This window comes from Apodemus sylvaticus, chromosome 19, assembly GCF_947179515.1.
Source record: "Apodemus sylvaticus chromosome 19, mApoSyl1.1, whole genome shotgun sequence".
NCBI lineage: Eukaryota > Metazoa > Chordata > Mammalia > Rodentia > Muridae > Apodemus > Apodemus sylvaticus.
The window spans coordinates 26611851-26621826 of record NC_067490.1 but is presented as its reverse complement, the minus strand read 5'-3'; the positions used below and the strand labels follow the sequence as shown (position 1 = coordinate 26621826).

General features: G+C 53.8%; 1 protein-coding gene across 2 annotated transcripts in view; it reads left to right on the top strand.

The window, feature by feature from the left end:
* Tbata (thymus, brain and testes associated) overlaps positions 1 to 9976 on the top strand; it is a 15357-nt gene extending 5381 nt beyond the window's left edge. The window contains exons 4-9 of one of the 2 annotated variants that reach the window (XM_052164124.1): positions 778 to 857; positions 4681 to 4872; positions 6605 to 6686; positions 7441 to 7585; positions 8819 to 8871; positions 9720 to 9976. In XM_052164124.1, the coding sequence (XP_052020084.1) occupies positions 778 to 857; positions 4681 to 4872; positions 6605 to 6686; positions 7441 to 7585; positions 8819 to 8871; positions 9720 to 9805 (638 nt within the window). In that variant the 3' untranslated portion in view covers positions 9806 to 9976. Of the gene's footprint in view, positions 1 to 777; positions 897 to 4680; positions 4873 to 6604; positions 6687 to 7440; positions 7586 to 8818; positions 8872 to 9719 lie in introns of those variants that run through there. The other variant, XM_052164125.1, reaches the window with a different exon arrangement.

Below are 9976 nucleotides of genomic sequence, written 5' to 3'. Positions count from 1 at the left end.
AGCTCATAACTTTCCCAAAGTGTGTGATTGGGTGGGGGCCAGAGAAGGAAAGGGCTATCATTTTTCTACAGGGGTTCCCCCGTTTCCCTCATTTCCCGCTACCCTCAACTAGTGCATTTGTTTGGATGCGAGTTAAGCCAGATTTGGGCCATTAGTCATGTGACTTGGAGCTAGAGACAAGAGAGACATCTCATATTAAGTCATATTTAGTGTCTTGTAATATTTAGCGACAGGTACTCTTAGCAGTGGTTTCTCAGGACCAGCTGTGATGTTGAAGGGACTTTGGTGGGCACGCCCTATTCTTCTGTTCCAAGGGTGTGGGAGAGCCAGGAAGGTAGGGCGTGGTGGAGATCCTGTTGAACAGGGTGGCAGCCAGTGCAGGGCAAATGGAGTTTGAGTGCCGACTGCAGAACCAACACGAGAGCCGCCTTGAGAGTCATTCGGTGTCTTAGCAACAGGCATGGCATCTTTTCCGAATCTCTGGGTTGGCTCCAGGCATCTCAAAGGGCAGAGAAGCCAGATCAAACTGCTTGTTGTTTAGACACAGTAGCCTAAACATCCTCCGACATCCCCTGGAGAGGACTCAGAGACTCGGAGACTGCCTAGCAAACCCTAATCCTTGGCAGTTTCTAAGCCTTCTCCCTAAGGGACAGAAAGGCTTGCAAAGTGAGGGACCCCCTCCCCCTAGAACCTTTCCCTTCCACCCAAGTCCTGAAGACACAGGGAGGGCAAACAGCGCCTCACCCGCCCCCCTCCCATCTTGTCCTGTCCCCTCAGACATCTGGAAGAAGAATTTAAAGGACCTGGCTTCCCAAGTGACTGTCTTCACCAAGGAAATGGAGGCAAAGACTGATGAGGTTGGTGTTGAACCAAGATTGGAACCTAGAAAAAAATAGGCCTTTGTACGTCCCTCCGACGCTCAGCAGCTGGTGTGGGAGGGGGAGGACCCTCATCACCACGAGGTTGAGAGCGAAGGTCAGAGAAACACAAAATCACACTAGCAGAGAAATCCAAGAAGGCTCCCCAGAAGCACCCCTCTGAAGCAGCGGTTCTCGACCTGCCTAACGCCGTGACCCTTGAATACAGTTCCTCCTCAGGTTGCAGTGACCACCCTCCCAATAAAATTATTTTCATTGCTACTTCATAACTGCAATTTCTCTACTGTTGTGAATCGCAATGTAAATATCTGACCCGCAGGAGGGTTTGAGGAGTCCCTCCTCCCCCGTGAAAGGGTCATTTGACTCCCCAATGGGTCACGACCCACAGGTTGAGAACTGCTGCTCTAGGGTCCTGCATGGATGCTTATATGGGGAAGACGTCTGAGCAGAGACACACACCCCTGCCCCACCCTGCCCATCTCAGGACATTGTTAGTGAAGGGGGCTTAAAAAGAGAGAATGGGGGTTAAGGGAGTGTGGCACAGTGGTGTGGGGGAAGGGGGGGTGCCCAGGCGGGCCCTTGTCCAAGCACCTCTTCTCCCTGAGGGACCAGACACACACAGGCATGGTATAGAATAGAGTTTATTCAGGGCAGAGAATGGGAGTTAGTGGTATAGCGGAAGTAGAGAAAGGCAGAGAGAGAGAGAGAGAGAGAGAGAGAGGGAGGGAGAGAGAGAGAGGAGAGAATAGATGAGTGGAGGCCAGACATGACCATGTGTGTGGGGGGGAGGGGAGGAGATCCCAAGGGCAGAGAGGTGAGAGTGGGATGAGGGAGAGCAGAGAGAGAGGGGGGAGGGGCAAGTAGCCCCTTTTATAGTTGGCCAGGTCTATGGGGCGGGGCATACCTGGCTGTTGCCAGGTAAGTGTGGGGTGGAGCTTAGACAGAATACTAACAGTTAGAGAACAGAGCCTGGAGCACAGGGTAGAAGTGGGTATTGAGAGATGAGAGGTGACTAGGAGGGGGGCGGGGTTGACTTTGAATGTTGGGAGGAAGAAGTTACTAACTTCCCACACAGGTTAGCATCCAGTTTCATGAGGTGTGGAGAGTCACTGGAGGCTTGACTTCAAGGGCTCTATTCCGGGACAAAATGTTAAGGGAACAGACCTGGCTCTTTTTAATGGAGTGTCTTTTGGGCAACCTGTGTCTACAGGTGGGGACAGGCTTCTTGTCCCTGCTCGCAGCCAACTCATTATGGTCAGGGTAAAGCCCCTGAGTGTCCAGGGGTCTTGTTTGCTTTAAAGTGCGGAGGAAAATGGGCGTGGCAATGCATGTCAATAATCTCAGCAGCAGGGAGACAGAGGCAGGAGGAGTTTAAGGCTAACGGCTTTCAATAGTCAAGTTCCAGGCTCGTCAGTGCTGCTTAGCGAGGCTTTGTCTCAGAGCAGATCAAAGCAAAACAAATTAAAAAAAAAATGGGGCAGAGTCCAGGCAGGGAGAGGTAGTAAACTCTATAGCTAGAATTTCAAGGGTAGCAAGCTCTAAGCTTGCCTTGCACCCAGAGGCTTCTGCAGGAGAAAAAGAATGTCAACGGCTGGGAACATAGTTCATTCAGAAAGCACTTGCCACAATATATATGAATATGAATATCACTAAACTTATAGGCATAGTAGAGCATGCATTTGGTCCCTTGGAGGGCAGAGGCAAGAAAATCTCTGAGTTTGTGAGTTTGAGGCCAGCCTGGTCTACACAGTGAATTCCAACACAGCCAGGACTATGTAGAGAAACCCTGTCTCAAAATAAAATAAGATGCCAGGCGGTGGTGGTGCACACCTTTAATCCCAGCACTTGGGAGACAGAGGCAGGCAGATTCCTGAGTTCAAGGCCAGCCTGGTCTACAGAGTGAGTTCCAGGACAGCCAGGGCTACACAGAGAAACCTTGTCTTGAAAAACCACACACACACAAAAAGATAATAAAATAAAATGTACACTTATAATTATGAGGACCTGAGTTCAATCTTCGACACCCCCTTTTCTAAGCCCCCGGGGGTTGGAGGGCTGGAGAGATGGCTCAGTGGCTAAGAGCACCAGCTGCTCTTACAGAGGACCCAGGTTCAGTTCCCGGCATCCATGTGGTAGCTCATAAGCATTCATAATTCCAGTTCCAGGGAATAAACAAAAGACACTGCACACATGTGGTGCACATCCATACATGCAGAGAAACACACACACACACACACACACACAAAATTAAATAAATCTTAAAAAGAAAAAAGCTTGACGTGACAACGCATGCTTATAATCTTTGCTCTGGGGAGACTGAGGTAAGCAAGTTCCAGGCCAGTGTGAGACCTTATTTCAGGGGTGTCTCAGTCAGGGTTTCTACTCCTGCACAAACCTCACGACCAAGAAGCAAGTTGGGGAGGAAAGGGTTTATTCAGCTTACACTTCCACACTGCTGTTCATCACCAAAGGAAGTTAGGACTGGAACTCAAGCAGGTCAGGAAGCAGGAGCTGATGCAGAGGCCATGGAGGGATGTTTCTTACTGGCTTGCTTCCCCTGCCTTGCTCAGCCTGCTTTCTTATAGAACCCAGGACTACCAGCCCAAAGGTGGCACCACCCACAAGGGGCCCTCCGCCCTTGATCACTAATTGAGAAAATGCCCTACAGCTGGATCTCATGGAGGCATTCCTCAACTGAAGCTCCTTTCTCTGTGGTAACTCCAGCCTGTGTCAAGTTGACACACAAAACCAGCCAGTGCAAGGGGGGAAAAAGCCATAAAGAATGACACTTGAGGTTGTTCTCTGGCCTCCTGCACACCGGAACATCCATACGTACCTGTATACACATGAACACACACACACACACACACACACACACACACACACACAGTGGGGAAGCAGACAGAGAAGAAAGGATGTTGCGCTGTGAGGAGCTGCCTCACACAGAGAGGGCAGCTGAGCCAGGAATTAGGGTGGGAGAGTTGGGGTGGTGGTGGGGAGAGTTGGGGGTTGGGAGGTAGAGGGATAGTGGTGGAGATGTCCACGGTCCATGTTCTCCTTCCCCAGACCAGCAGGATCTGGGAGAACATTGTGTTTTGGGGTGTACCACTGGGAGTCAGGAACAGGGAGGTGGGGAGGAGGAGGGAGGAGAAGGAGGAGGGGGAGGGAGGAAGGGGAGGAGGAAGAAGAAGAGGAGGGAAGAAGGGAGGAGGAGGGAAGAGGAGGGAGGAGTGAAGGTCTACCTTTCCCAGGCAGAGAGGGGAGGTAGTGCTGGAGTCCCAGATGAGCGGAAGCTCAGTCTGAATGAGAGGGAGGGCTGAGAGCGGAACAACAGAAGGCCTTCCTCCAGCGTTCTCAGCGTGGCTTTTAAGATGGCCTTCCTCCACAATCCTTAATGAAAGGATGATCCTTGCTACTTCATACTGGCTTATTTGCCAGTGGATGTGGATGCATACCCTTTATTCAGGGTGAACCAGGGATTAAACACCGTTTGTGGGAAGGAATGCCCAGGAAGGGAAGCTCATAGCTAGATGCCTCATTAGCATGGAGAAGAACTCCAGATGTTTCTGCTACCCGGTGCCCATGGGCCTCCGTGGGGTGTCATGGTTTACCTGCTCCAGAGCAGGTAGAGGCCGGTAGGGAATGGTTCCACCCTTGCAGGTCTCAATTCTGAGACTCCAGGAGTTTGAGCTCATTCAACCTTAGCATCCTCAATGCCTGTCTGGTAGCCAGGTCCCACGAACCCCACATGCCTTCTCCTGCCCTCACTGGCTCCTAGAGTCTCTGCTCATCTTTGTCCCAGCAGAAGGAAGAGCCTCCTCTGAGGGATCCTCCTCCGAGAGAGCAGGGCGCCAAGTATTCAGCTGAGACCGGTAGGCTTATCCCGGCTTCCAGCCAAGCCCTCACCCGACGCAACCGCCAGGGCCAGCGGGGCCACCCTTCTGGCAAAGATGGAGGAGTCCAAGCCTCCATTCTACAGGACAAGGAGCTGCTGGTAAGCCTTACTCTGGAGGCGGGGACTGCAATAGTCTCAGCCTCCGGGTTCCTAGGCCTTTCAAGCCAGCACCCAGAGAAGCCTCCTGAGACTGTAAGACCAGAAAGACCCTGTCCCAGGAATCAGCTTCCTGGGCTCTGAGCCTCTCTGCCTCTAGACAAGCCTGTTGTCATCCTGACCCCCCTCTACGTAAGTCCCCTCTCGTGGGTCATTGGCCAAACTGGGACCGTGTGTATGTTACCACTGTCTTACAACTGAAGAACGCTTCCGGTGTCAACGTCCCCAATCCACTGTTCTTGAGAAGGCCACACAGACACTGAGAGGCTCAGGAGGGAAGGGCCTGCCTCGTGCATCCTCAATCCACAGCCTGCAAGGCAAGCCTGGCCTGGCACTTCTCATCGAGGCTTGAAATGAGCCCCACTGTGTGACAGTGCAGTAGGGCACTGGCGATCCCAGTGATCCCAGTAAAAAAACGTGGGCGTGTTCTCCGGAGCCAGAGAGTCACCACCTCCCTCTTAAAGGCAATGCTTTGGGGCCCAAAACCATGGATAGATCAGGCAGATCCCAGGAGGATTGGGCTCTGTTGGGTAGCATTCTGTGGCTCAGGTCCCGAAAGGATGTCTAAGCCTAACCCGGGCTAGAACTGGTACTTTCTCCACCACAGGGCGGCCTCACCGCACCTGGAGTTAAGTTCTCAGGTCCCGTGGGGAGGGGGCCCAGGGCAGGTAAGGAGGATGGGGGAGAACTGGGAAGGGCCAAAGGGCAATTCAGGGTGGGTCACCACTGCAAGGGGGTGCTGGGAGACTAGGGTGGGCATCTAGTAGGCCCGAGGCAGACGCCCAACCCAGTTCCTATGCCACCAAGAATTAGGCGGACCTGGTAGACCCCTCCCAGTCCTTGGGGAGGCTGACTGGAAAATGCTAAGGAAACCCCACTTTCCTAGGACTCCTAGGGCTCCACTTCCTACCTCCGGTACCCCCTCCACCCCTCCATAGCCTCAGACACCGCCGGCAACCTGGTCTAGGAAGTCCCCCGAGCACATCCGGGAAAAAGACGGAGCATATCCTGCCGCTGCTTGACCGGAGGCCACAGAAAAAGCCACAGAGAGCAGCTAGGGGCCAAGATTCCCAGCTGCTTCACTGGATGGAGCCCCTCACTAGGCATTTGGCAGAAAGAAGCCACTCTGGCCAGCAGGCTACCTACAGCGAGTCCCCCGCCTCCTGGCAAACATTTCCAGAGTCTTGGAGCTCCAGGGTGGGGAGGCCCGTGGGGTACCCCAAGTCACCACCCAAAACATCCCAGCGTGCAGGACTCGGTGCGTCTCTGAGGAGGTGACTGGCCAGCTCTGATTTTGCTGTCCCAGTGAGGGGCCCTAGGTTCCAACCAGCCCAACAGAGGCTCTGGTACTGAGGGGGTGTGACCTGTCTGATGGCAGAGGCTGGATTCTGTTCTGAAGTCTCCACTTCCTTTCCCGCAGCCTCACAGTCTTTATCTGCCCAGCAGGGAGCTTACGTGTACCCACCCCACCCCCGCCCCTAGGACGACTGTAAGAAAAATTCCCCACTCAAAGCGCTAGATCCTACGGAGGAACCTTTAGGGGGAAGCAGCTTAGCCACGCCCAGGGACCGACCCCATGCTAAGGGGAGGAGCCTGCCGGTTCCCCAATGCATTTGACTGTACTTGTGTGACGGGGCTCCCATTGACCATGGCCGGTCTGCCTTCTTACACACAGATCTTGGAGCTTCTTTGTCAAATTCTACAAACAGATTCTCTGCGCGCTATCCAGTTCTGGCTGCTGTACGCCCCACCAAAAGGTGAGGACCCCCGAATCTCTCTCTCTCTCTCTCTCTCTCTCTCTCTCTCTCTCTCTCTCTCTCTTCTTCTTCTTCTTCTTCTTCTTCTTCTTCTTCTTCTTCTTCTTCTTCTTCTTTTCTCCCCCTCCCCTCCCCCTCTCTGTATGTCTGTGTGTGTGTTTGTGTATGGTGTATGTGTGTGGGGGGCATATTGTGGGTTGTCAAGAACTTACCCTTGTTCCTGATCCTGCAGGGCAGATCTCACCCAGCCCCTACTCCAGGGCCTTCTTTCTTTTCTTTCAAGAGTTCAAAGCATCCCAAAGGCTACCCAGCATCCCCTCCCACCACATCCTCCAGCTTCCCTGGAGAGGGCACATCTCCAGGGAAGGAGCAAATCTCACTCTAGATGGGAGGAGAGAGTTGGAGGGGAGGGGTGTAAAATCCCAGGTCTCCAAATGGGAGGGAAGAGGGGCAGGGAAGGAGAGAGAAGGGTGGAAAGGGCCCAAACCAAAGTACATATGGGCTTTCACGACTGGAGGGGGCACTGAAGGGCGAAAGAGCTCTCTGCCCATATAGCTACAAGCACTCTGGGGACCTTCCTTGAGAGTGGGGTGGGGTGGGGTTTGTAGGGGAATGGGATGAGAAGGTTTGGAGGAGAGGGGTGACCTTTGAGGAATGTAGCAGGATTAGAGAAATCTGTCCTTTACCAGGGTGGAGGCTGGATGCGGTAGGAGAGGGGTCGGGCTGAGCGTACTGCCCTGTGCTCCTTTTTCAGAAAAAGATTTAGTTCTGGGGCTTCTGCAAACCGCGGTGGCTCAGCTCATGCCTCAGCCCCTCCCCTCCATCCCAGCAGAGAAGCTCTGGAATCATCTCCAAGAGCTTCAAGAGCCTCCTCAAGAGACACAACAAGCAACCTACAGGTGGGCACCTCCCCCCCCCCCCCCCCGCCTCCGGCCCCGCCCCTCACCCACCCTTCTAGTCCCAGAACCACACCCTCACATTCGCATCTATAACCCCTGGTTCACTGACCCACCTATAATGGCAGCACTGCCTATGGGGAAAGGAAGGTGGATCCTTGAAGGAAGCAGGTTAGCTAGACTGGATGTATCAGTGTGCTCTGGGTGCAGGGGAGAAATCCTGCCTCACGGAGCAGGATGGAGAGCGCCCATGAGGACTTTTGATCCTCACACACTTGCATAGCAAGTTTCGTGTGCACTTAGCCGGCTCCCTAGCCGAACAGCAAAGATGTTGAGAGGCTGGGAAAAGGCCATCTCAGGAGGTAGGAGGAGCTCAGGCCTGCAGGTCAGGAAAGGAAACGCTGCAGGGAACAACATTTGCCGAGCTAGGACATGGTTGAGAAAGTGGCTGAAGTTTGGGGGAGGCATGTTTTTTGGCAGGTAGCTGTTTTTGTTTTGAGGACCAGGCTGGCCTCAAACCTGCTTTGTATCTGAAGATGACCTTGAACTACAGGAGAGCACTGCCACTTCCTGTTTGAACAGTGAGTGCTAGGATGGAACCTCTGGACTTGGCACATTGGGCAAGCAAGCTACAAAAAGACGAGCTAGGGCTGGAGTTTACTGCTAGACAGTTTCACAAGCCCTGGGTTCATTTGGTTCCTAAAGTTGCAACATTGTAACTAAGCCACCCGGAAAGCGGACCTCCGAAAAGAGGGTAAGCTCTACTGTGTGATTGGATGAGAAAGCCCAAGTTGGGCTCTTCATCCGCCCCCTCTCCCCAAAACCTTCTGCCAGAGTTACAGGGAAAATGGTGTGAAGGGGGCTGCAGCAGCTCACAGCTCACACAAGGTAGACGAACATTAGCCGCTTGTCCAGAACCAGCTTGAAAGGCAAGGGGCTATGGGAAAGGCCAGAGCAGTGGCTGTGTCCCTTATGACTCCAGACAAGAAGATCTTGGTTCCCCCGTGGTGTCAGCAGGCATAGAACAGCTGTCAGGCTCACGCTTAGGAGGTGCAGGGCAGTGCCTGGGTCCATGCCTGGACAGTCCCGCGCCAGGCTCTTCAGGAGGGGTGTCTTGCTGAGAGCTGGCTGGTGGCTTATCACATCTATGCCAGCCACCAACTCCTACCCTGTAGACACCAACTCCTCCACCTGTAGACTCAGCCTCCCAAGCCTGTCTTTTGTATTTGGTTATAGTCCATCCCTGAAGAAGACGAAGACACCACCTCTATCCAAGACAGACAAACCAGGTAAGAGTCCTCCAAAGGGTTCACTGAAGCCAGCTCTGGCTGGATTCCTGCCCAAGGAAGTTGGCTTACTTCTCCCCGCAGCCAACACTTACCGAGGGCTTTACTATGTGTTGGGCACTGGGGAGTCATGAGAGAAGAACTGGGACAAGTTCTGATGTCATCAGGGCACATTTCTTAGAGAGGAAATATCCAGAGGACAGAATCCCCTGGGAGGACAGGAGGTGAATCAGGGAGCATTCCCTGTCACAAGGCATAGCTGCCTCCTGGGCATGCCCAAGGAGTGTCTACAAGTAGAACTCCCTCCTGCCTGGAATACTGATGGAAAACCAAGCTGGGCAGGGAATCTGGGCTCTGTGGGTAGGGGGCAGTCATATGAGGTAAGAAGACAAGAGAGCGACAGCCTCTTGAAGAGTGTAGGGCACTCTGGAGGTTATGAGCAGGATGTAGTATGTCCCTGTGGTCACTGTGCAAGGCATGGGTGGCGGTGGGGATGGCAAACAGGGACAAGGAAGCTCAGGAAAGAGGCCCCTGCTGTGGACATAGCATCTTCAACCAGCGAGTGGGGGTGAGGTGGCAGCTGGAGGGGAGGAAGAGAATGTTTGTCACCAGTGCAGGCGACTCTCCCTTGTCAGGCTGGGCAAGGTCCCAAGCGCCAGCAGAGTGTCTGGCCTGCCACAGGGGCTTGATTCATGTTTATCATCCAGATGAGAAGGGACCTGGGAGTGGCCGGGCTCCCAGAGGGGAACCAGCTTGTTTAGGGTCCCTGCGGTTGAACTTAAGGCAAAGCTGGGCGTGACCTTGGTACTTGTCTGTTCGCTTTCTTGCCACGGCCCCTCCCACCCCCCTAGAATACATAGGCAAAGCCCAAGTCCTCCTAGTACATCCGAACGAGGACCCGGAGGAGAAGACGACCAAGCGGAGGGCGGAACGCTGAGGAACCCTGACTGGAGCACAGAGACTTCTGCCTAGCTCGAAGGCAGCTTCTCAGCGTGGAGAGGGGAGGGGCTGTGGCCCCCGCTACCTCAACTCCAGCCCCTGGCCTCCACCTGTACTCTACCAAATAAAATACTGCCCTCCCTCCCTGGGTGAGGGCAGTTCCACCCTC